Raw genomic sequence first — 21904 nt, 5'->3', positions numbered from 1 at the left:
CACTCAGCTCCCGTCCCACCAACTCAAGAAACATCCCTATGCACCCCCTGCATATTCTACCAACTATATTACTCAAACATAAAGCATCCCTACAACTTAACATAGTAACCCTCCCTCCATACCTATTACCCACAGAGCACAATCATAAAGTTTCCCTAATAAACACATTCAAAAACTGAGAAAACTAATAACCTCATGCATATCAAAACTAGCCCTATGTGGAGACATCCACCCCAACCCTGGCCGTACCATCTCCAACCCCAATCCTCATAATCAGACTAGAAACCACAACTTCTCCCATATCATAGCCAATAGAAAGCCAAGTGACTTCTTTATACTAAGCCTCAACATTAGATGTATATCCAACAAAGTCCATGAACTCCCTCCATGCCACCATAGACTTGTACTCCCCAGATATAGTCATCCTGACAGAAACCTGGCTAAAACCTCACATTACCAGTGAGCAAATCATCCTTACCAGTTACGGCATACTAATAGTAGATGGGCTAAACAAGAAAGGAGGCGGTGTAGCTATAATATTTAAACAGAATCTAAACATCCAGATCTTAAAATCATCATCTCCACAAAAAAAAAAAAAAAAAAAAAAAATTCAGTTTTTGTTGTATACTGTCTCACAATGAATATTACCATTTTTCCTTTGAATGTATGTAATTCCACTGAATGTATGAACCATACTACTGTATCTCATCTCCAAAATTATGTAACCTTTCTCATTGTTTTGTAACCCTTATCATACTACTATTGTACATGGAGCTTTTCTCCCCGGGCCTCCACTGAAAATGGGCACTTCTTGGCCCAGTGGACTTCCACAGTAATCAAACTGAAATAAATAAATAAAATAAATAAATAGGCAATGAAGAAATAATATATACCAACCTCAAAATAAACCATCAACATAATTGGATGCTACTTCCCACCTGTCCACAACATCCCTCCACTAGAAAACCTCCTCAGCTGGTCTACCCACCATCTCCCCCAAGAAACTATAATTTTAGGTAATTTCAATATTGACTGGCAGTCCTGTTCTGGCAGCCATTCAACCCATCATGTAAACCTTCATGGCTTCACCCAACTAGTCCAGTCTCCAACCAGGATAAATAAAAACTCCAGCAAGCACACTACCCTGGATTGGATACTAGTCAGTAAGAGCCCCCAGTCATATATAACAGGCTGCATATCAGATAGCCTCAGTGATCACTCCCCAACATTCCTACTCAAAAAATACATATTCCAAGCTAAACCTGTCATCTACTGTCAAATACGTAAAAAACTAAACTTTAACCCACTCACATTCATCTCATCCCTCAAAGAATGTAACTGGCATCCTCTAAAGTACCTCAGTCTTGATGACGCAGTTAAATTTTTTAATACTACCTTCCTGAGCATCCTTAATTACCATGCCCCCATAAGACTTTCCAGAACCAAAGCACAACCCTCCCCATGGCTACAGAAAACCACCAAGTCAGAAATGAAAAACAGGGATAAATCCTGGGAGCACTGGCACAAAACCAAAACCCCCTCAACTAGACATAAATTCCTAGAACTACACAATAGAGTCAAGAAGCTAATAAAACAGGACAAATTCCAATATTACCAGTCTGCCCTAGACTCCTCCCAACACAGCCCCCAAACAATTCTGGTCCTCCATAAACTCCATCCTCCACCCAGGTAACACCCCTCCTCCTAACATCCCTCACTCCTCTGAAAATATTGCTACCTCATTCAACAAATAGTTCACACAAACCATATCACTAGCTAAACAACACAACCCCCTCCCCTCCAACCCACACCTTCAACTAGTAATCTCCCCACTGCCTTCTCTTTTTCTCCTGTACCTACCTCCAGCATAAAAAAACTTTAAACTTAACCCCACCAAGTTAGCAGCAGACAACCTCCCAAGTGAATACCTACAAATTGCAGCTGATGCTCTGGCCTACCCAGTATCCATCTTGATTAACCGATCTCGGTCAGAAAGTTACGTTCCCACACTATGGAAAGTTTCACATATAATTCCCCTCCACAAAGGTGGCCCCTCCACAGAACTAACGAATCACCGCCCCATAGCTATTCTCTCTGCACTCTCCAAAATGCTAGAGAGATGCATTCACTCTCAGGTCTCAGACTACCTCCTTACTAACAACCTCCTTTCCAATACTCAGCATGGTTTCTAACCAAACCATAGCACCACCACTCCTTTACTAACACTGTCCTTCAGCATAAAAACAATGGCTATCTCTCCTCTGCTACTTTCCTAGACCTATCTAAAGCATTTGACATGGTCCCACACAAACAACTCATCTCTGTCCTCAATAACCTGTCCTTCTCTCAGTCAGTCACCAACTGGTTTCAGAGTTACCTGTCTGACCGCCGACAGTCCGTTGTATGGCAGAATGACATATCTCCCCAACTACCTGTCTCTATAGGGGTTCCCCAAGGATCCATCCTTGGACCCATACTCTTCTCTATTTTCACCAATAATCTAGCCTCTGCTACCAAACATGGCACACTCATACAATTCGCAGATGACTCAACCATCATCTGCTCAGCCCAGTCCCTACCCAAACTGCAAAAAGTCACACATGAAGCCTTTTCCTCTGTTGAAATTTGGTTATCCGATGCCCAATTTAATACTCAACCAAACAAAACTAAACCACTCATCTTCCAACCCACCAAACATACTCAAAACAACTCTCACTTTACCATCACAGCAAAAGGCAACACCACTATACACCCAACAGAACACACCAAATTGCTAGGAGTGGAAATGGACAATAAACTAAAATTTGACATTCACATATCCATGACCATAAAAAAAGTCCACAAAAAACTAGGAGCGTTATACAGAATTAAGCAACTTCTCACCAAAGCAGCATAGATTTCAGTAGCAAATTCCCACCTCATCTCCACCCTACTTTATGCCTCTCCAATATATATACCAAACTAAGGCAATGTGATTTAAACAAGCTAGAGACCTGCTACACCAAAATCGCCAAATTCACCACAGGGGCATCCTACCGTAGTCACCACTGTCTCTCACTTGCTGAACTGGGCTGGCTTGAACTCCTTCACCTCCTTCAATGGTATCAACTGTCACTTGCCCACAAAGTAGTAAACCATCCACTAAATGTCCCATCCCTCCAGAATCTACTCCAACCCTATCGCACCACCAGACCACTAAGATCCAGCAACTCAAATCACTTAAGCCAATAACTCTGCTGGTGAAGCACTGTTCTCTTGCACCATAGCCAAATTATGGAACTCCTTCCCACCCACAATTGCCTCCATACCATCATGCACCCACTTCAAAACTTTACTAAAAGCACACCTAAAAACATGCTGGCTATGCCCTTGCAACTCCCACTCTAATATCACTCACCCCATCCAACCACTACCTTTCTTTCTACCCCACTAACTACCTTGATTATAGCAAGCTCGGATGCTAATAAGCCTACTACTTATTATACAGCAAGAACTTCTTATTGTAACAATTGTTAATGTCTGTTATGTACTTCGCAGATAAAGATTCTAGTTGTCTAGTGATGTACTATGTTCTTCATCTGTAACTATATTTGTAGTTAATTGCTATGTTAATCATATTGTTAATCTCTATGTAAATCCAGTGTAACTGTCTGTATATTTTAGCTGTGGAGCTTTTCTCCCCGGGGCTCCACTGAAAATGTACGTCCAGTCGGACACTCCTGGTCAACAAATGTAAATAAATAAGTAAAGTAAAGCAAAGCTTTTAGAATTAATTAAATCATGCCACAAAAAACACTATTTACCATTCAAATAATGTTATATAAGCATAACCAAAAACCGGCAAAGGAGTACACAGAAGCATACAGACCACATTAAACCACCAAAGAAAAAAAATATTAATAATATTAAACACCAAAATAAGACAACCAACCTCAGCACTACACAACATAACCATCTCAACATCTCATCAATCTCCCCACAAAGGGCTACATTTACTATTCACAAACCAGATTGTGTAATAAAGCAAAGAAGAGGCATTGGATCTATAAGCACTAAGTAATATAGTTAAGCTGTATTAGTTGTTACTAATCATTATCAGAAACACAACATTCTGCCAAGCATTTAACTACATATACTATGAGGAAATAAACCAATATTACTAAAATTAATTAAAATAAACTACTAATCTTTATCACAAATACAACATTCAACCAAACAGTTTTATTTAACTACTTGTAGTATGAGAAAAAGGTACTGTTAATCATTTAATGTAAAATGCAGTAACTAAATATAAAACTATACCATCACCAACAGCACTATAGAAGGCAGTAATAAATTATCCGTGAACATAAAGAAGTTCACTGGTCTTACCTGTTGATCCAGTTTCATCTCCCCGCACTTTTTGGGTCACTTACATGTAGAAAGGAGGCAAATAAAAATATATGCATTTGATGTTAGTTGTTTTCTAATTTTCTTCTTTTGTTCAAAGGTTTTCCATTTTCCATTTTCTGGCAGCCTCTTTAGACTAGCAGTAGCCCATTCCATGTCTTCAAGTTTGTCCAGATATTTATTTGTTTTAACAAAAGAAAGAGCTGCGTCTAAGTCCTTAAAAATTCTAGTTGCATTCTGGTGAAAGATTTTTAACCTTGCTGGAAATAATAAGTGAGATATTATTTGGTTCTTTTAAGTTCTTTTATTAAGGGCAAAAAGACTTTCCTTTTGGAGATTACTGCTAGTGAGTAATCATTATTGAAGCATATTATACTGTGCTTTACCTTAATTGGTGATTTTGCCCAGGCAGATTTCAGTACTATTTCCTTATAGGTTCATAGGTAGGGACTAGGCTATCGGCCTAAAGGCATTTATATGCCTAGCCAGAATGTGTTGGCTTTCGCCTCCCCTTAGATTAGTTGCCTGTGCCTCTGTCCAGCAGAGCCACTGAAGTGATCCCCGGGGTAAACTTTCTGTTTCCCATCCAGTCGTCAAGGTTTCACTTGAAGAGTGTTAGCGAGGAGCTCTGCCTAATGTATATTGGAATCTTGCTCCAAAGCTGGGAAAGTCTCTGGGACAGGAATCTATCTCTCCAACACGTCCTATTTATTGTTGTGGTGAGGTTTAGATCCCTAGACAGTGTGGCTCGAGGGGATAAGGTTTTCTTTATGTGGAGCATGTCCATCAATTCTGGGTTGGACATGGCCTTGTATATCAGGCAGAGATCACCTCTGAGTAGGTGGTATGCATCCGAGTAGAGCTGGAGTTTCTTCAGTCGAGCTGCATAGGGCATCTGTTTGAGGCCAGTGATCCTCTTGGAGAGGTACTTCTGTGGTCTTCCCAGCTGTTGCAGGTATCTTGTAAGGTACATCCCAAATGGGGGGCATTGTACTCTATGATGGGTCTGATGAGTGATGAGTAGAGGGGCACAATGACCTCTTTTGATCTGGATGCAAACCCTTTTGTGATTAGGTGGGCCACATAGAAGGATTTTCTAACCACTTTGGCAATGTGATTATCAAAGGAGAGATTACTACCTACTTGGGTCCCCGGATCCCTTATTCCATTTCCCGTATTTAGGGGACTACCACCTATGTGGTAGTTTGTGGGTACTTTGGTTTTTCCAAAGGGGATGACTATGCACTTTTTGGCATTTAGCTTGAGGCCATGATTTTGACACCAGGTATCCGTCTCAGTGAGACCCTTTTGGAGGATGTCTATGTCAGCCGGAGAGTCAGTTATAGCCCCTAGTTTGCAGTCGTCTGCGAACTTGGTCAGCCATAGTCCTCCTGTGCTTGCCTGTACCTCTGAGAAGTATATGCCGAACAGGAGGGGTCCTAGGACTGAGCCCTGGGGGACATCACTTGTAACCAGTTTAGAGTCAGACCTAGCTCCCGCAACTCTCACCATGTGGGTTCTGTCCATGAGCCAACTGGCAACCCATCTTGTGACATAGGGGTTTATGTTCAGGCTGGTGAGCTTGTCTATAATACCAGAATGGGGGATGGTGTCAAAGGCCTTTGCGAAGTCTAGGTAGGCTGTGTGTACCACCTTTCCCCCGTCTATAGCCTTGGTAACTGTTTCAAAGAAGTCCACCGGGTTTAGGAGGCATGATCTGCCCTTAACAAAGCTGAACTGGGTAGGGTCCAGTGTTTGGAAGTTTCCAATGACTCTGTTAATCAGTTCTATGATGATGCACTCCATAGCCTTGCAGACCAAGCTAGTCAGGCTTATAGGGCGATAGTTCCCAGGGTCTGTTGTGGCTCCACCTTTGTGGAGTGGAATAACCGTTGCTGTGCGCCACTCTATGGGTACGTAGCCTGTGGAGAGGCTGAGTTGGAACAGTGTGTTTAGGTGAGGGGTTAGTTCATCTTTGAGCTCGTGTAGGACGCAGCCTGGGACACCATCCGGTCCCATTGATGCTGTGCTTTTGGCTTTGGAGATCATGAGATGAAAGGAATTTAACAATCACAGATTTAGTAGAACTAGTTTTTCTGTTTTTAGATTATACCATGGACCTGTGTGCCCTTTCAATACCATAGGAAAGTGCTTCAGGAAGTTCCAAAATTTCTGGCAATCACGATGTTAAAAACTTTTCTATGTTATTCTCTTCTATATTATCAGGTAATCCAAATATTCTTATATTATCGCAGCGAGATCTGTTTTCAAGATCATCTACCTTTGATAGCAGTTGAGTATTTTGTCTTAAAATAAATTCAATATTGTGTTCACTTTCCTGAATTCTGGTGTCCATATCATTAAGAGCGGTTTGGATTCCCAAGATTTGTTCCTTCTGTTGTTTAGGTCTTCATGGAGAGTATCCATTTGATATGTAAATCTCTGCTTGAAATCATCCAGCTTCAAGTCCATTCTGTCAATTTTGGTGGCCAATTCCTCTCTATTAGTCAGCAAAGATTGTATTTCCTTTTTTAAGGTAGCATCCTGATGTGCTGTTTTAGAGAAGCTCATCTTTTAACTGGTGAAGATCAGAGTATTACAGAAATTTTGACAGGAAAAATTTAATTATTCTAAAAAATGTTTAGATACTATCCTTTATATCAAGAGGAATAAAAAACTTAAAATATATCCACAATTAGGATAGTTATTTCATAAAATTCCTGTCGTAGAAAATCTGAAGAGACAGAGCTGAAGAGAAATGCTGCTACTCAGTGCTCGTCATGGCCACACCCCCAGTAATTGAGTTTTCTTCTAAATGACTATAAACTCTGTCAGCATCAATTCCCATGTATATATACATAGTTGGAAGGCAAGTTATTGGTCTATAATTTTTAGGATAGTGTGCAGGTTCACTCTTAAGTAAGAGCATTGTTTTTCCTGTTAGCCAGGTTGGTGTCTGTCTGGGGTGCGCATATAAATAGTTCTTACTCTGCTAGATCTTCGTGCAGAGATGTTAATACTTTTAACCAAAAGTTAGGTACTGCATCTGGGCCTGGGGTTTTCCAGTTAGAGGCTTTTCTTAACTTTGTTTCAATCTTTCTGGCTGTTACTTCATCCCATTTCATATCCTGTACGTTTAAACCTCTTATTCTTTTTTTTATTTTTTTCTATCCATTTAACATCTTTGTCATGTTCCACAGGATCTTCATAGATACTTCTCCAAAATTTATCAATTTCTTCTTTTTTTGGCGGTCTTTCAGTTCCTTTTATCTTGTTTCCCAATTCTCTATAAAACTTTTTTGGGCCATCAGTAAATTGCTTAGAAGCAAGACATTGGATTTGCTGTTTGACTAGTTTGATATGAGGGCAGGTGTCCTGGATACCCAGAGTCTAGGAGATTCCTTCTCTTTCTGATAGGGAACAGTCATTTCCAGTTCAGAACTTTTGCATTGGTCTTACCAAAGCCTCCCCCAAGTATCTGACAAGTGCATGGCAACAGTTTCTGCCCATATGTGAATGTTATTTTTTTATTTAGACAACTGGCTGTGACTCTCATTATGGGCAGCACTAAACTTGTCAAGGTCTCGGATGAAGCCAGAGTCTGAACGTCACTGAGTGTCATTTGAACACTGTTTAGCAACTGGCTATTTTACCAGCAGACAAAGTACAATCCATAGATTAAGGCATTGAAAGCATGTGTGTGTGCCACAATCCAAAGGGTGATGTTGTCACAGTTCTCAGGGTTCTTGCCCTGATGACTGAATTGAAACGCCTGTACATGGAAGACTCCGCATGAGAATACTTTAATGGACACTGATGTCAGTCAGCAGAATCCATGACAAAGACTAACACTCTCAAAGATATGTTTGAAGCACCTAACTCGATGGACACACAGAAAGTCTCACTGCAGGGCATCCCTTTATTTTTCCCCTCTCACTAGCCACTCTTACCACAGATGTGTCCATTCTTGGTGATGGGGCATTGCATAAAAGACTTGTCCAAGGGATGTGGGTATCTCAGAGGCCCAACTGCAAATAAACATATTAGAAATGAGGGTGGTGATCTTAGTGTGGCAGGCTTTTGAAGACATACTCTCCCAAGGTGCAGTATTTATCCAGTCAACAGTATGGAATGGTGTGGTATGTGCCATGGTTAACATAATGGTTAAGGCTTCCACCTCCCTTGCACAAGGTACACTGTTTGATCCTGACCTCTGACGAATGCCTGTGTGGATTTTACATGTTTTCCTTGTGTCTCTGGGGGTACCTCCCACCTCCCTAAAACATGCTGGGTGTTTTCCATCTAAAACACACCCAGAAATTTTTAAGGAGTTATGGTTCAGCAGCAAAGAATATAGGTGGTACCTCTCACTTTAAACATCAGCTGTGGTACACAGTATCCATTAGGTAGGAGAACACTGTTCGTGGACCGCACCCTGTGCCAGGACTAGCCACTCGATGGTGTAAAAACAGTCTCTAGGTGATTTGGTCGTGTTGACTAATCTCTCTAAAAACCAGTTTGGGACCTGGCCTACTCTTCCCTACATCAGGCGACTATACTAATGGTGGGAGGGGTCTGTGTGCCACTGTTGGCCAGTGTGTGCCTGCCTTAAAGCCCAGCAGCCCAGTTTGGGTTACCTGGGATTGCTCCTTTGAGCAAAAGCTGGACATAAAGCCAGTCATCAGGCCAAACATGAACTAATGATTGTTACACTCCATATAGTTTCATGACAGGATGCAGCTTGGAAGTGAATAACATGATGGAAAGGAGTAGGCTGGACTTCCTGTGTATCCAGGAGACGAAAGTGAATAACATGATGGAAAGGAGTAGGCTGGACTTCCTGTGTATCCAGGAGACGAAAGTGAATAACATGATGGAAAGGAGTAGGCTGGACTTCCTGTGTATCCAGGAGACGAAAGTGAATAACATGATGGAAAGGAGTAGGCTGGACTTCCTGTGTATCCAGGAGACGAAAGTGAATAACATGATGGAAAGGAGTAGGCTGGACTTCCTGTGTATCCAGGAGACGAAAGTGAATAACATGATGGAAAGGAGTAGGCTGGACTTCCTGTGTATCCAGGAGACGAAAGTGAATAACATGATGGAAAGGAGTAGGCTGGACTTCCTGTGTATCCAGGAGACGAAAGTGAATAACATGATGGAAAGGAGTAGGCTGGACTTCCTGTGTATCCAGGAGATGAAAGTGAATAACATGATGGAAAGGAGTAGGCTGGACTTCCTGTGTATCCAGGAGACGAAATGGAAGGACGATGCAGCAAAGCTTGGGATCCATAGTCTGTTACTTAGGAGAGAGAGTAGATATGGTGTGAAAGTTTTGGTAAGGGAGAGTCTTCAGAAGACAGTGAGTGATGTCATCATAATTCGTGGGAGACATATGGCACTCGCACTCTGGTGTAAAGATAACTCTGTATTCATAATCTCACCCTGTGCCCCACAGCAGGGTTTTAATAGCAAGGAAAGCACTACATCCAGGTATCCGGTGAAGGACCTGTTAGATAAAGTAGGACAATATAAGGTGGTTGTTAACAATGGGGGACCAGAATACTCCTATAGGGACAGACAGAACAGGATTTGAGGACTGCCTGGGTCCACAGGTGTGGGATAACAGGAATAAAGAAAGAGAGGCCATTTTAGACTTCTGTCTGGCAAATGGCTTGATTGTGGCCAACACACTTCAGCAAGAGTGTGTGTCACAAGATCACACGCAGGAGTGACCAACAATACCACTCGTGTAGCCTTCCTCCCGGTAAGGAAAGGGAACTGAGGTATAGTCCAAGATTGCAAAGTCACACCCTTTGAAACTACTGGTGGCCATAATCAGCTGCAGGCATTAATAAGAGAAGACTCTAAGGTCAACAGACTAGGATGAAGACCTGGAAGTTTACTGAAGTGTAAACACAAGTAGTTCAAGGAACACTGGGCTGCTGCAGTTCAGAAAGAAGAGAAAATAGGTGGAGTTGAAGAAAATGTGCCTCTCACCAGGCTGGAAAAGGAGAAAGTCACGGTTAGTTGTTTGTTAGGTGTCAGAATCCACCATATCACACACACACTCTGGTCTCTCAACAACAGGTACTCTTATGACTGTGTCATAGTCCATGTTAGCATGAACAACTTGAGACGTACCTCCCTGGACTATATGAAGAGAGACATGATTGAGCTTGCTGAATGTGTGTCCCAGGCAGGTACCCAGGCAGGTATGTTCCCTCGCATTAAGCAGCGCATTCTGCCATCACCCAGAATGATGCCTCACTACAAACAGAAAAAGAGTGATTTTGACAATTGGCTTAGTTTCTGCTATCATTCCAGGGGGATCCAGTGCCTGACAGCCTGGGAAGATATGATTGACAGACCATGAGCTTTGCTGGAGATGGCCTGCATCTGTCTCTCTTGGGCTTCAGGCAAAGGCCCTTGCCTCTCCCTTAGTGTCTTTTTTAGGAAACGTCATGAGCTGGATACTACCAAAATAAAACTCTCAACAAAATGCAAATTAAAGGTCATGCTGCTAAACGCTAGCAGTCTAAACATGAAACTGCATTCATTGCAAGCATTCTTAACCCTGGAAAGATGTTGACATTTGTGCAGTCACAGAAACGTGGTTCAAAGCTGTGGAGAGCACCCCAGCCTTACCTGGTTACTCATCCTATCATACATTCAGACCCCAAAATTTTGTCAGCAAAGCCAAAGGAGGTGGAGCGTCAATGTATATTAAAGACACAGACACCTCCAGGCTGGTCAAACAGTGTGACACACAGGAGATACTCCAGGTGCAGTTAACCATTGACAAGGCCCCTATTCAAATTAGAGCTATCTACAAGCCCCCACATTTGACTCAGGATGCCCACTCCACTTATCTGGACCTCTTAAAATCTATCAAGATTCAATCCTTTACCCTGTTCCTGGGTGACTTTAATTACGCAACCATAGATTGGAAAAATTACTTATACCAGAACACAAATGCCCAGAGATTCCTCGATTTTTATCAATGCAAATGCCTTGGAACAGCTAGTCGATACCCCCACAAGAGGTGATAATGTCTTGGACATGGTATTAACCAACATGAGTAACCACTACAGCACCCCTACAGTATCATCCTCCCTGGTAAGATCTGACCGTGGCCACTTTTGAAGTTACCATCTCCCCTGACCCCCCCCCCTCCCCGCTAGGGTCAAACAAAAAAACTTTTCCAAAGCTGATTACAGCAGCCCCCTCAGGGATGGTATAAACAGCTACACAGCCCCCTCCCCCACTGTAGGAAGTGGCACCAATGTCCAAATCTACACCGAAGTATTACATGAGCATTTATATAGATGCATGGAATCAGGAATACCTGACAGGACAAAATCCTCCTCGTCAAGGAAGAGTAAACCTGTCTGGTGGACATCTGCAATAAATAAACTCTATAACAAAAGGAAAAAAAAATTGGTGTCCAGTACCAAGAAAGAGCAGGTTCCCAATTGAATGTAATCTCTCCGTAGCCTGAACAAGCAAATAAGAGCACTAGTGAAATCCTCCAAAGCAAACTTCAAGTCCAAACTGGCCACATCTACTAGAGACGATCATAAGGCCTTCACATATGTCCGCAATCTCACAGGAAGCACCCAGATCTGTTCAGAACTGGTGGTCAAGGACACCACATGCACAAATGCTGTAGATATAGCCAATCTACTGGCTGACAGATTCAGCGAAAACTTTTCCCCTCTACCTCCCCATCAGTAAATTAGGACATCCCCAGTACCTGCCCCCCACCCCTTATCTCTAGGGAACAGGTCATCACTGCCCTCTTAAAGGCAAAAAATACAGCCTCCATGGGATCAGATAACATTCCAGGCTGCATCCTACATGAACTTGCAGCACCATTAGGCACCCTATTCAACCAAATCCCAAGTACCAACTTTGTCCCAGTCGAGTGGAGGACAGCCACTGTCATCCCTTTACACAAAGGTGGAGTGTCCACCTATCCAAGAAATTATAGACTCGCAGAAGGGTTCTCAGTGGGAGGGGGTATGCGTCAGGTTCAGCTTCGAGTCCACTGTTGTTCATACTGGTAGTGGACTACATTAGCAAAACAAAACAGGTCAGGGGAGAGGGGGGATGGTTCACTGAGGCTGATGTATGAAGACAGTGTGACATTGCAAGCAGACTCTGGACAAGAACTTCAGGTGATAGGGGAATGGAATGCAAAACTGAAAGCGTGTGGAATGAAATTGAGTTCAGTCAAGACAATTGCCATGGCAGTAAATGCAGGAAATCTGAAGATGAAAACAGGAATAAAATGTAAAATACTGAAAGAGGTTAACAGCTTCAAGTCGAAGAGAAGGGAATTCTGAGTGAGGAAGTCAAAGCTACAATCAGTGGGGCTGCAGTCAACTGGCACAGAGTATCAGGGAATAGTGTATGACAAAACAATGCCAAGGGAGGCTGAAGCGTAAGTTGTACAGAAGAGTGGCGTGTCCAGTACTGCTGTAAGGTTCAGAAACCTGGGCAGTAAAGGTAGAGCAACTGAGGAAGCTAGAGGTGATGCAGAAGTGCCTGAGACAGGTGGTAGGATGCAGACTGTGGACAGATGAAGAAATGAGGACATTAGACCAGAAACCAAAGTACCTCCAGCTGCAGTGATGGTCAATGAGAACAGATTATGGTGGTTCAGGCACATGTGCAGGAAAGCAGAAGACAATCTGGTGAAGAAGATTTGGGCAAATAGGAAGAAGTCAAGAGGAAACGTGGACATCCAGCAAAGACGTGGATGAAAAAATACCTGCGACAGTCAAGCTTGACCGCTGAAGAAAGTAGGAGAGGGGTATTGAATTGAGAAAGACTGTGACTTGCTGGAGGGACAGGTATGTATCCCAGAGCTCTTCCCTAATCCAATTTAAGTGTAACTTGGACAATTAGATGGGGAGCAGGAAATTTATCCCTTGTGTGACACCTATGTCTCTAATGGACACAGGCAGCCTGTAAATGGTTCATCTCGCATGCCACTGCTTGTAAATGTTTCATTTTCCAAGCCCCTGCTTACACTTACCAAGGTACCAGAACTTGTTAGAGATTTAGGATGCATGGCTAGGCTTAAAAAGGCTCTTGTGGTCATTAGCCTAGTAAGCACCTTTGAACCTGTAAGTTGATGTGGCACCCCGACCCCATATAGAAAATGGGCTGGTTGATGATGATGGTATTTCAAGAAGCAGGGCAGGACATGATTAAGCCTTCTCTGAAGAGAAGCCGTGAGGTTTGGGAATGGCCATATCTCCACATCACGCTCTTGATAGCAACACACATCCCTGAGAACAAGTAGTGTTATTATAGACAAGTTGAGCAGACAAGTACTGCTCCCACGTGAATGGGGGTCTCAGCAAATTGATGGCCATAAAGACTTTTTGCAGACATGGGAATCCGTACTTCATTTTCTTTGCTTCCCTTTCAGAGTCAAATGTAGCATTTTCTTTTCCATTGTCCCTCATCAAGGACAATTCCCCAAGAGAAACTTGATCTACAATTGGCCTCTTGAGGTTTTGTATGTCTTCACCTTCAGTTCCACTCATAATAATATTTCTGCAAAAAGCCAAGATGTGCAAACCCAAGATGATTTCATAGCCCCATTCTGGTCCTGACAGATTGTTTTTCCCTTGCTTTGGCCTCACTTGATAAGGAAGCTGCTCCTTCTGCCTCACAGCTGTTGGCACACCCTTCCAGTCAGCCTCACCCACACATACAGTCCTTACAACTACCCATTTGGCATCCTCAGTCCTGGCAATGGCCAAGGATCCTATGCTCTATCCCCAGATGATAATTCTTTACAATTTCCCAAAGCTTTCCACTAGAAAGATTTACTGAACTAAATGGTTAAATTGTTTCATTATGGACAGCCAAGAAAGGAATAGACCTCTTTTCAGCTCAGATCCATACCATCTTATACTTTTTATTGGAACTCTTCCTTTCAGGATCCAGTTATTCTTCAGTTGAAGTTCATTTAGCTGACATTCCATCCTTCCTCCAGGGTTTTGTATCATTCTCATTTGCTTCTAACAAGTTATGTAAAGCCTTTCCAAATGGAACTTTTCACACTAGACTTCCATTTCATCATCCAACTCCTCCATGGGACTAGAGAAGCTCGATTTACTTCCCTTCAAACATGCCGTCACATCCAACTGAAGCTCTTGTCTTGAGGACCCTGCATTTGATGACTGTTAAATTTGCTAGGCAATTTTGAAACTGCATGCTCTGTATCTGAATTGTATTATTTTTCATAAGGACAGAGCAACCATCCAAACTACTCCTTTTATGCCCAAGTTTCAGTCCAGTCACCCTTAGTCTGTACAACTGCCAGTCTTCTTTCTGATCTACTGTCAGTAAAGGAGAATACAGATTACATTGCCCAGATGTACAGCAACAGTGTAGATTCTGTTTGGGAAGAACTAAGGAGTTTGGAAAAAAAAAATGCCAAGTTTTTTTTTATCTTTTTCCAAGTCTAAGTTCTTTCTAAATGAGAATCAGACTATAGCCTTTTCTGTTATTTGGCAGCCTTATGTCATTAATACGTAAACCCAAGAACACGATCAAGACTGGCTACATCCACCACTTTCCTCAGGATCCTTCCACTACATGAAGTTTATGCAGTGACTTTATGGTCTTTTTTTTTCCTTAGATACCTTTTGCCAAACAATACAATTTGAATATTTTGTCCCGGTCCAGAACTTCCTTTGGATCTCGGTCTTCAAAAGGAATGTATTCTAATTCCACTCAAGTTCTACCATCTCTTTGCAGTGTGTGGGCAGGACCAACTCAAATATGCAAGTTATGTTCTTACCAGAATGTTAGATTTAGTTGATCTCTGTTTGTACACTGTAAACAACCCATTCACCAATTCCTCTCCAAATGGTCCTTTCTGGAGGAACCTGGAAGAGCATCAGAGATCTTCAGTTTGGCTTCCTGCGTGCTAAATTATAATTTCTTATAGCATTGCTCTGGTATTGCTTTTCAGTATACATTATCAATATGCATTATCTGATGCCTGATCACTTCACTCGATCTGGAGAAGCTAGCTAGAGCAGGGGGTTATGGGTAAGGGGTGGAGCTTGAGCCAGTAAAATATGTTACCATGCAGGAACTATCCCCGGTAATCATTCCATTTGTTTACAGATTATGAACAGGGACTAAGTGAAGTACAGAGCAATAGTTAAGTTGGTAAAACAGTATTTAATGCATTTGAGCATCACATAAAGGAACAGTAACTTTGTCTACCTACTTCAGCCACTACCCACATCTACCACCAAACAATTCTAATTGTCTTAATTTCTCTTTCGTCCAGTGTACTGAGCACACAGTTGCACTGCAGATTCCTACTGCTAAAGTGTTAGGAAAATTTGACTGCTAAAGGAACAAAATTTCACCCAGGCTTCTAAAAGCAACAAAAGGAAGCCACCTTCTGTTGAAACTAATGTGAGGCATTAACCAAGAATCAAATTAAACTGCTGAAATATCTTTAGATTGGCAGACATTTTTTCCCTCACTTTTGCATTAGAACGATCTATATTGTTTTTGCGACACTGAAAGAAGGGCCCTGCCACCCCATAGACTTTATACTACTTTAGCGGAGTAATTTAACACTTAAGCAGATTCTGCTTTAACAAAGCAAAACTTCCCAAGTGAAACCACTTCCCTCAACCACAAACGTCTGCTGAGACTTTTCCAACCTGCAAAAAATAACACTGAAGCAATGACCTGCCTCTAACGGAAAATATTGTTAGAATAGCACCCTTTTAGTAATCATAGCAGGTCTCAAAGTGCTGCTCCCATAAAAATGTAAAAGCAGTCAAAGTCACTGTAACTTCTCTTTCTATCTCAATGCATTGTACTTCAGAATGTTTTTCATGAGAAACCATCTGGGGGGTGAACTACATGCTATTGAATTATATGATTGCCCTTCCCCTCATCTCTGTTGGTCTCTGCTAGTAGAACTGTTGTAGCTTCATATTTAAAATCACTTTTCCACTCCTTGACCCAAGTGTATCCGTCTCCCTCCAGCTTCCTCATTTTACAGTAAAGTAAATTATATTTCTGTATAATTTCTTAACAGAATCTGTTTATCATTGCATTCTACATCAGCATAGTACTTTGCCTTCCAAACATATTTACCTCAAAACTGGGTAAAAGCACACATGGTCCTTTACCCACCTACCTCCCTTTATTTGTATGTAGATAGCCAGTCCCCTTTTTACCCACCAATTCTGACTCAAATGTCTTCTCTGGGCCTTTCCAGACCAGCTCTAACTACCTCTCTGAAGGATCTCAATCTGTCAAATGTCTGTCTTCTTTCTCTCCTTTTCTTCCAATTAAAACTGTTGTTTTCTTGGTCCACTGCTCTTTAACATTTTCACCAGTAACCTGTGTACCTCCTCTCAGTAGGGTTGCCTTATTTAGTATGCAGATGACTCGGCTCTCATTTGTCATCTGACAGCTCACTACAACTACAATCCATGACACAAAAAGACTTAACTCAATCAAGCTGTGGCTTATCAAAACCAACTTTTACTTAATCCCAAAAAACTAAACTACTACTATTTTTCCAAAGTCTCATCCCAGTGTCAAAAGTACATTACACATTACCTGTTAAAACAATACAGAAGTAGTTATCCACACCAAATTGCTTGGAGTCACCATAGATGACTACTTAAAAATTGATCTTCACATTCAAAACTGTATAAAATAAGTCATCAAAACTTAGGTGTATTACATAGAGCAAAAATAAATACATAAATAAATTCCTTACTGCTTCTAATAGAGTCACCATATCTAATGCTTATCTTTAATGCTCTCCTCTATGGCTCACCCATTTTGACTGACATCCAGATCTGTCTTAAATCACAACTGGATCAATGCTATAGTAAGATAACTAAGTTTGTAGCTAACCTGTCACATAAAGCTCAGCATTGTTCTGCATTACATTTTTTTACCTGGTTAGAACTCCCAAATCAACTTGCTCATATATATCTTCTTCTAATCCATAAAGTAGTATAATAACACCGCCACTTTGCCTTCTGTGTCTTCAGTACTTCGGCACCGTCTCCCAAATGTTCCTCTGCTCTTAAGGCCCAAACTGCTTGAAATCTATAAAAAAATAAATAAATAGAAGGATAGGCCAAAGTTTATACACTCACTGCATATCCAAACTACGGAACTCTAGCCCAAATTCAGTCAGAACTATATCTAGTCTCCATTAACTCATGGCTATGTGCATGCCCCTCACCTGTACAAGCTATAGTAACAAATACTTTATATTCTTAGTAACCTAACCTCTTGCAATACTATCTATCTGTACATTTCAACACCTTCTGTCTCTCCACTCTTAGGGTGGTTTGTATCTTTTTATTTTTATTTCCTACCATAGTAGACGGTACTTTTGTATACTTATTGTCATATTTAATTGTCCTTTTTTATTTCTTATGTTTACATCACTGATGTCTCCTTATGCTTTATTGTACTCCATTATCAAACTCTGTGGATATATGTTTTTTTAAATCACTTTTGTACTAGTCTTTTATTTGATGTTATTTAAAACCGTGGAGCTTTTCTCCCTATGCCTCCACTGAAAATGGGTATTTATAGCCCAATCTGACCTTCCTGGTAAGCAACTGTCCATAAATAATAAATACATTTAAGCCATATGACTTAACTGGTGTTTTATGTTTCATTGCAGGAGAATGAGATTCTCACTGAACAGGAGGAGCTTCTGGCAATGGAGCAGTTTTTGCGGCGGCAGATTGCAGCTGAGAAAGAAGAAGTTGAACGTCTTAGGGCTGAAATTGCAGAAATTCAAAGGTTAGCGTTTTCTCCCGAAAGGCATTCAGCAGTGGCAGTGTTTGGGTACATGTTTTGACTTTCCGGAGTGGTATATGTAGACAGTGGCGTATGATAATGAGATTTCATGAGCTACTTTATGGGCATGCAAGAAATATGTTAATAGTATGGTGATGTTAGCTCGTGAACAGATACTTAAAGTGCCAGTAGGCCTTTGTTGAAGAGAATGTCTAGTTTGATGGCAGGATTGCTGCATATTCAGTGCTTGCTTTCTTTATTTCTAAGTAGCCACAGATGGCTGTGCACACTGAAACCAGTCTCTTGGGAGAGGAAGTTGTTATTTGGTGTCCTCGTATCAGTCATGATACATTAAGTGGTAGGATAAAGCCGCTGAGGTATTAGACACACAAACTGCCTGCTGTCTGCAGAATCGTCAGACTGTCCTTGAGCCACTGTTGCTGCCATGCGTTTATAATATGCTGACCAGAGAGTCCTCCAGTAGGAGGCCATCCACTCTAAAATAAGAAAAGTACATATTGAGGGATCTGTTTTAGTACCCCTGGTTATTTGTGTCCCAAAGGATTCCCGCAGTATGGAATAGCTTCGCTATCTGTGTAAAACAGAGTTCCTCCCTGACCCTGTTCAAGTGAAAGCTTTGACAGTTGGATGAGAAGTCATAAATTTACCCCCAGTCTGGCCCCCATGTCCCTTATGGAAAGAGGGCATCAGTAAGAAAAGTATTATCTTAACACCCCCTCCAACAGATGTTTAACTGTCTTCCTACTCACATGCCACCCCCCCTTATAGAGCCCATGATACTTAGGACACATATGGTCTGGGGTGTGCGGCTAGGTTTGTAAAGACCTAGTGGTTATTAGCCTAGTAACATCCTGTGGACCTAGGCCTTCCACACTACAGTATAATTCTTTAAGCAGGATGGCATTGTTTTACAGATCCTCTCATAGTCCGACGTTAAACATCAGCTCATTTATGACCCTGATAACATGCCCAGCTGGTTGTAGCTTTTTTTTGGTAATCACCCTGTACAAAACAAAAACACAGATGTTTGATGCTGAACATCACCATAAACAAATCCCCAAATAGTCAACTGTCGACCCACTTGGAATCTGCCTGAGAATAATCTGAGTGAAAATGTGTTGCTCTGAGGCTGTACTGCTCAGTCATCATTTATTATCACATTCAGAAATTAAAGGACAGAATAAACAAACTTTTAGTCATGTGCCTGTCAAAACATTTCTTCCCTTGAGATTGCTGCATGCTAAATTATGTACATCTGTAAGCTCGACATGCTATTGAAATCACAAATGCCGTGTTCTCACAAAAGCAAAATAGCTACCAGTCAAAGTACATGCTGACTTATATTAGCCTTTTTTTTATTTAATTTCCTTACCCTATAATGTTAACCATACCTTACCAACAAGTTAATTCTAATTGTGTGCAGTTAGAACCTCTGGTCACATTCATACAAAGTCGTTCGAGATGTCTCCAACCAACTTGTAGTAAAATTTTTTTTTTATTTACATTTCTGGGCAATAAAACCTGTGATTCTCTTCCCCTGCCACCAAACCCTCACCATTAGCAGGCAGTTGGATACATAACACGTGTAGCATCTAAAAAACAGTGACAAATGTAGCTGCTTCCTCCATGGCATAATCACTTTAACCGTCTTTGACTCCTTTCACCCACTGTTGTACAGTTTTCTGTGCAATTCCTACTAACCCTGTAGCCTACAACTTTTCGGTCAATTCCTCTTACTTATCTAGAGTCCTACCTTTCATCCTTTGTGTTTTCAGTCCGTGAAATAATTAATTCCTTGGCTAATCGCCTTTTCTGACGGACTTCATGTAAGTAACTCATTATCTTCTTCTAGAAGTCGTACTGCAATCAAATGCATTTATTACATACAGAAAATCGATGTAGTCTGTGCGACGGTTACGTATGTGTAACCCATAAAATGTATTCTGTATTACTACAACATATGTAAAACTTGGTATTTATTACATACAGAAAATCGATGTAGTCTGTGCGACGGTTACATATGTGTAATCCATAAAATGTATTCTGTATTACTACAACATATGTAAAACTTGGTATTTATTACATACAGAAAATCGATGTAGTCTGTGCAACGGTTACATCTGTGTAACCCATAAAATGTATTGTGTATTACTACAACATATGTAAAACTTGGTATTTATTACATACAGAAAATCGATGTAGTCTGTGCGACGGTTACATCTGTGTAACCCATAAAATGTATTGTGTATTACTACAACATATGTAAAACTTGGTATGACACATGTGCTGTATTTGTAAATGTTTTGTTGCTTAATAGATATCAGCTTGTTCTGTGCATCCAGGCTGTGTCTGAAATGGGTCCTTTGTAAATCAGCACTTTAACTTGGTTAACAAATAATCGAAGTAAGGCAGCTTATGCAGTATAGTAGGGTAAAGGGGTATTGAGTAGGCTAGTTTGAAGTAAATAAACATGAAATTAGGAACTGCGTATGTGGTTGAGCCAGTACTCCCATGTTTCCTTGCTTCCTTTAGCATCTTACTGCAGTTGTACATAGTTTCTTACTAGGCATGGAATAGGGGCAGTCTTGTTGGGCCTAGACTTGCAATCTAGAGAGATTAGTGGTTGGATCTGCCACCCTGCACAGAGGAAGGACATGCTATTTATCCTAGGAGTAAATTTGAGAGAACCCATCTAATCTTCAAGGTGGAACTTCAAGGAGGCCGATGTTTTACATTGTTTGATACGCAAGGAGAGCTTGTTCCATAGGTAAGAGGATTTTTTTTGGGTGAGGAACTTATTCATCCATGAAATGTTTGTTGTAGTGAGGGTTGAGGTCTTTGGTGCAGGTTTTTAATATTACGAGTAGTTCTGAGATGAAGGATTTTGTTTAATAGTACAGAATCTTTCACATGCTGGAAGGTGAAACCGAGATCACCATGCATGATCTGGAGGGATGCGCAGTAAAGTGAAAGACTTTAGTCTCATTCCAAATGGTGCATTGTATTCTGTGATTAGCCTGGTAAGGGAAGAATGGTGGGGGATTGTGACATCCTTACAACTGAATAATATTTCCTCAGTAATTAATTGGGTAAGACAAAAGGATTTTCTAACTATAACTCATATATGATGATTGAAATATAAGTCACAGTCAATGACGGTTTATGGATTTCTAATGACTGCGTCTGTCTTAAGATAAATTCCATTTATGTGGTAATTGGTATGATAGACTTTTTTCCTAAAGGCAACTACACTGACTTTTTTGGCATTAAACTTAAAGTTATGGTTAGAACAGCAGGTGTTGGTTCTGTCCTGCCCATGTTGAGATTGCAGCCCATTTGATGACATGGGTGTTTATGGTTAGCCTAACTCATTTGTCTGAAATACCAGTATGAGGAATTGTATCGGAGGCTTTAGCAAGGCCCACATAAATAGGACTACAATGTACACACTGTTGTGCTTCCCACTAATTAGAAGACAGTCTGGTTTATTATCTGAGCCCATAGAGCTATGGTTTTTGCCTTTGGATACAGCTAGTATCTGTTCTTTAAGTGATTATGAGGGAAGAGGATGTTCGCGATTCAAGGAACAGAACACTGGCTGAATCAGGAACTGCATTTCTCCGCTAGGACAATAGCATTGTCTTTGGGATCAGATTATGCA

At 41.1% G+C, this 21904-nt stretch overlaps 1 protein-coding gene across 3 annotated transcripts in view; it reads left to right on the top strand.

Moving 5' to 3' along the window:
- Positions 1–21904, top strand: part of RALBP1 (ralA binding protein 1) — a 597292-nt gene that overhangs the window by 523777 nt on the left and 51611 nt on the right. For all 3 annotated transcript variants that reach the window (XM_044066564.1, XM_044066562.1, XM_044066563.1), the window contains exon 8: positions 18104–18225. In XM_044066564.1, the coding sequence (XP_043922499.1) occupies positions 18104–18225 (122 nt within the window). The remainder of the gene's footprint in view (positions 1–18103; positions 18226–21904) is intronic.

Source organism: Protopterus annectens, chromosome 3.part1, assembly GCF_019279795.1.
Source record: "Protopterus annectens isolate FY-2018-M chromosome 3.part1, PAN1.0, whole genome shotgun sequence".
In the NCBI taxonomy this organism is placed as follows: Eukaryota; Metazoa; Chordata; order Ceratodontiformes; family Protopteridae; genus Protopterus; species Protopterus annectens.
Note: the sequence above shows the minus strand (reverse complement) of the source record. Positions and strands in the feature narration are given on the sequence as shown.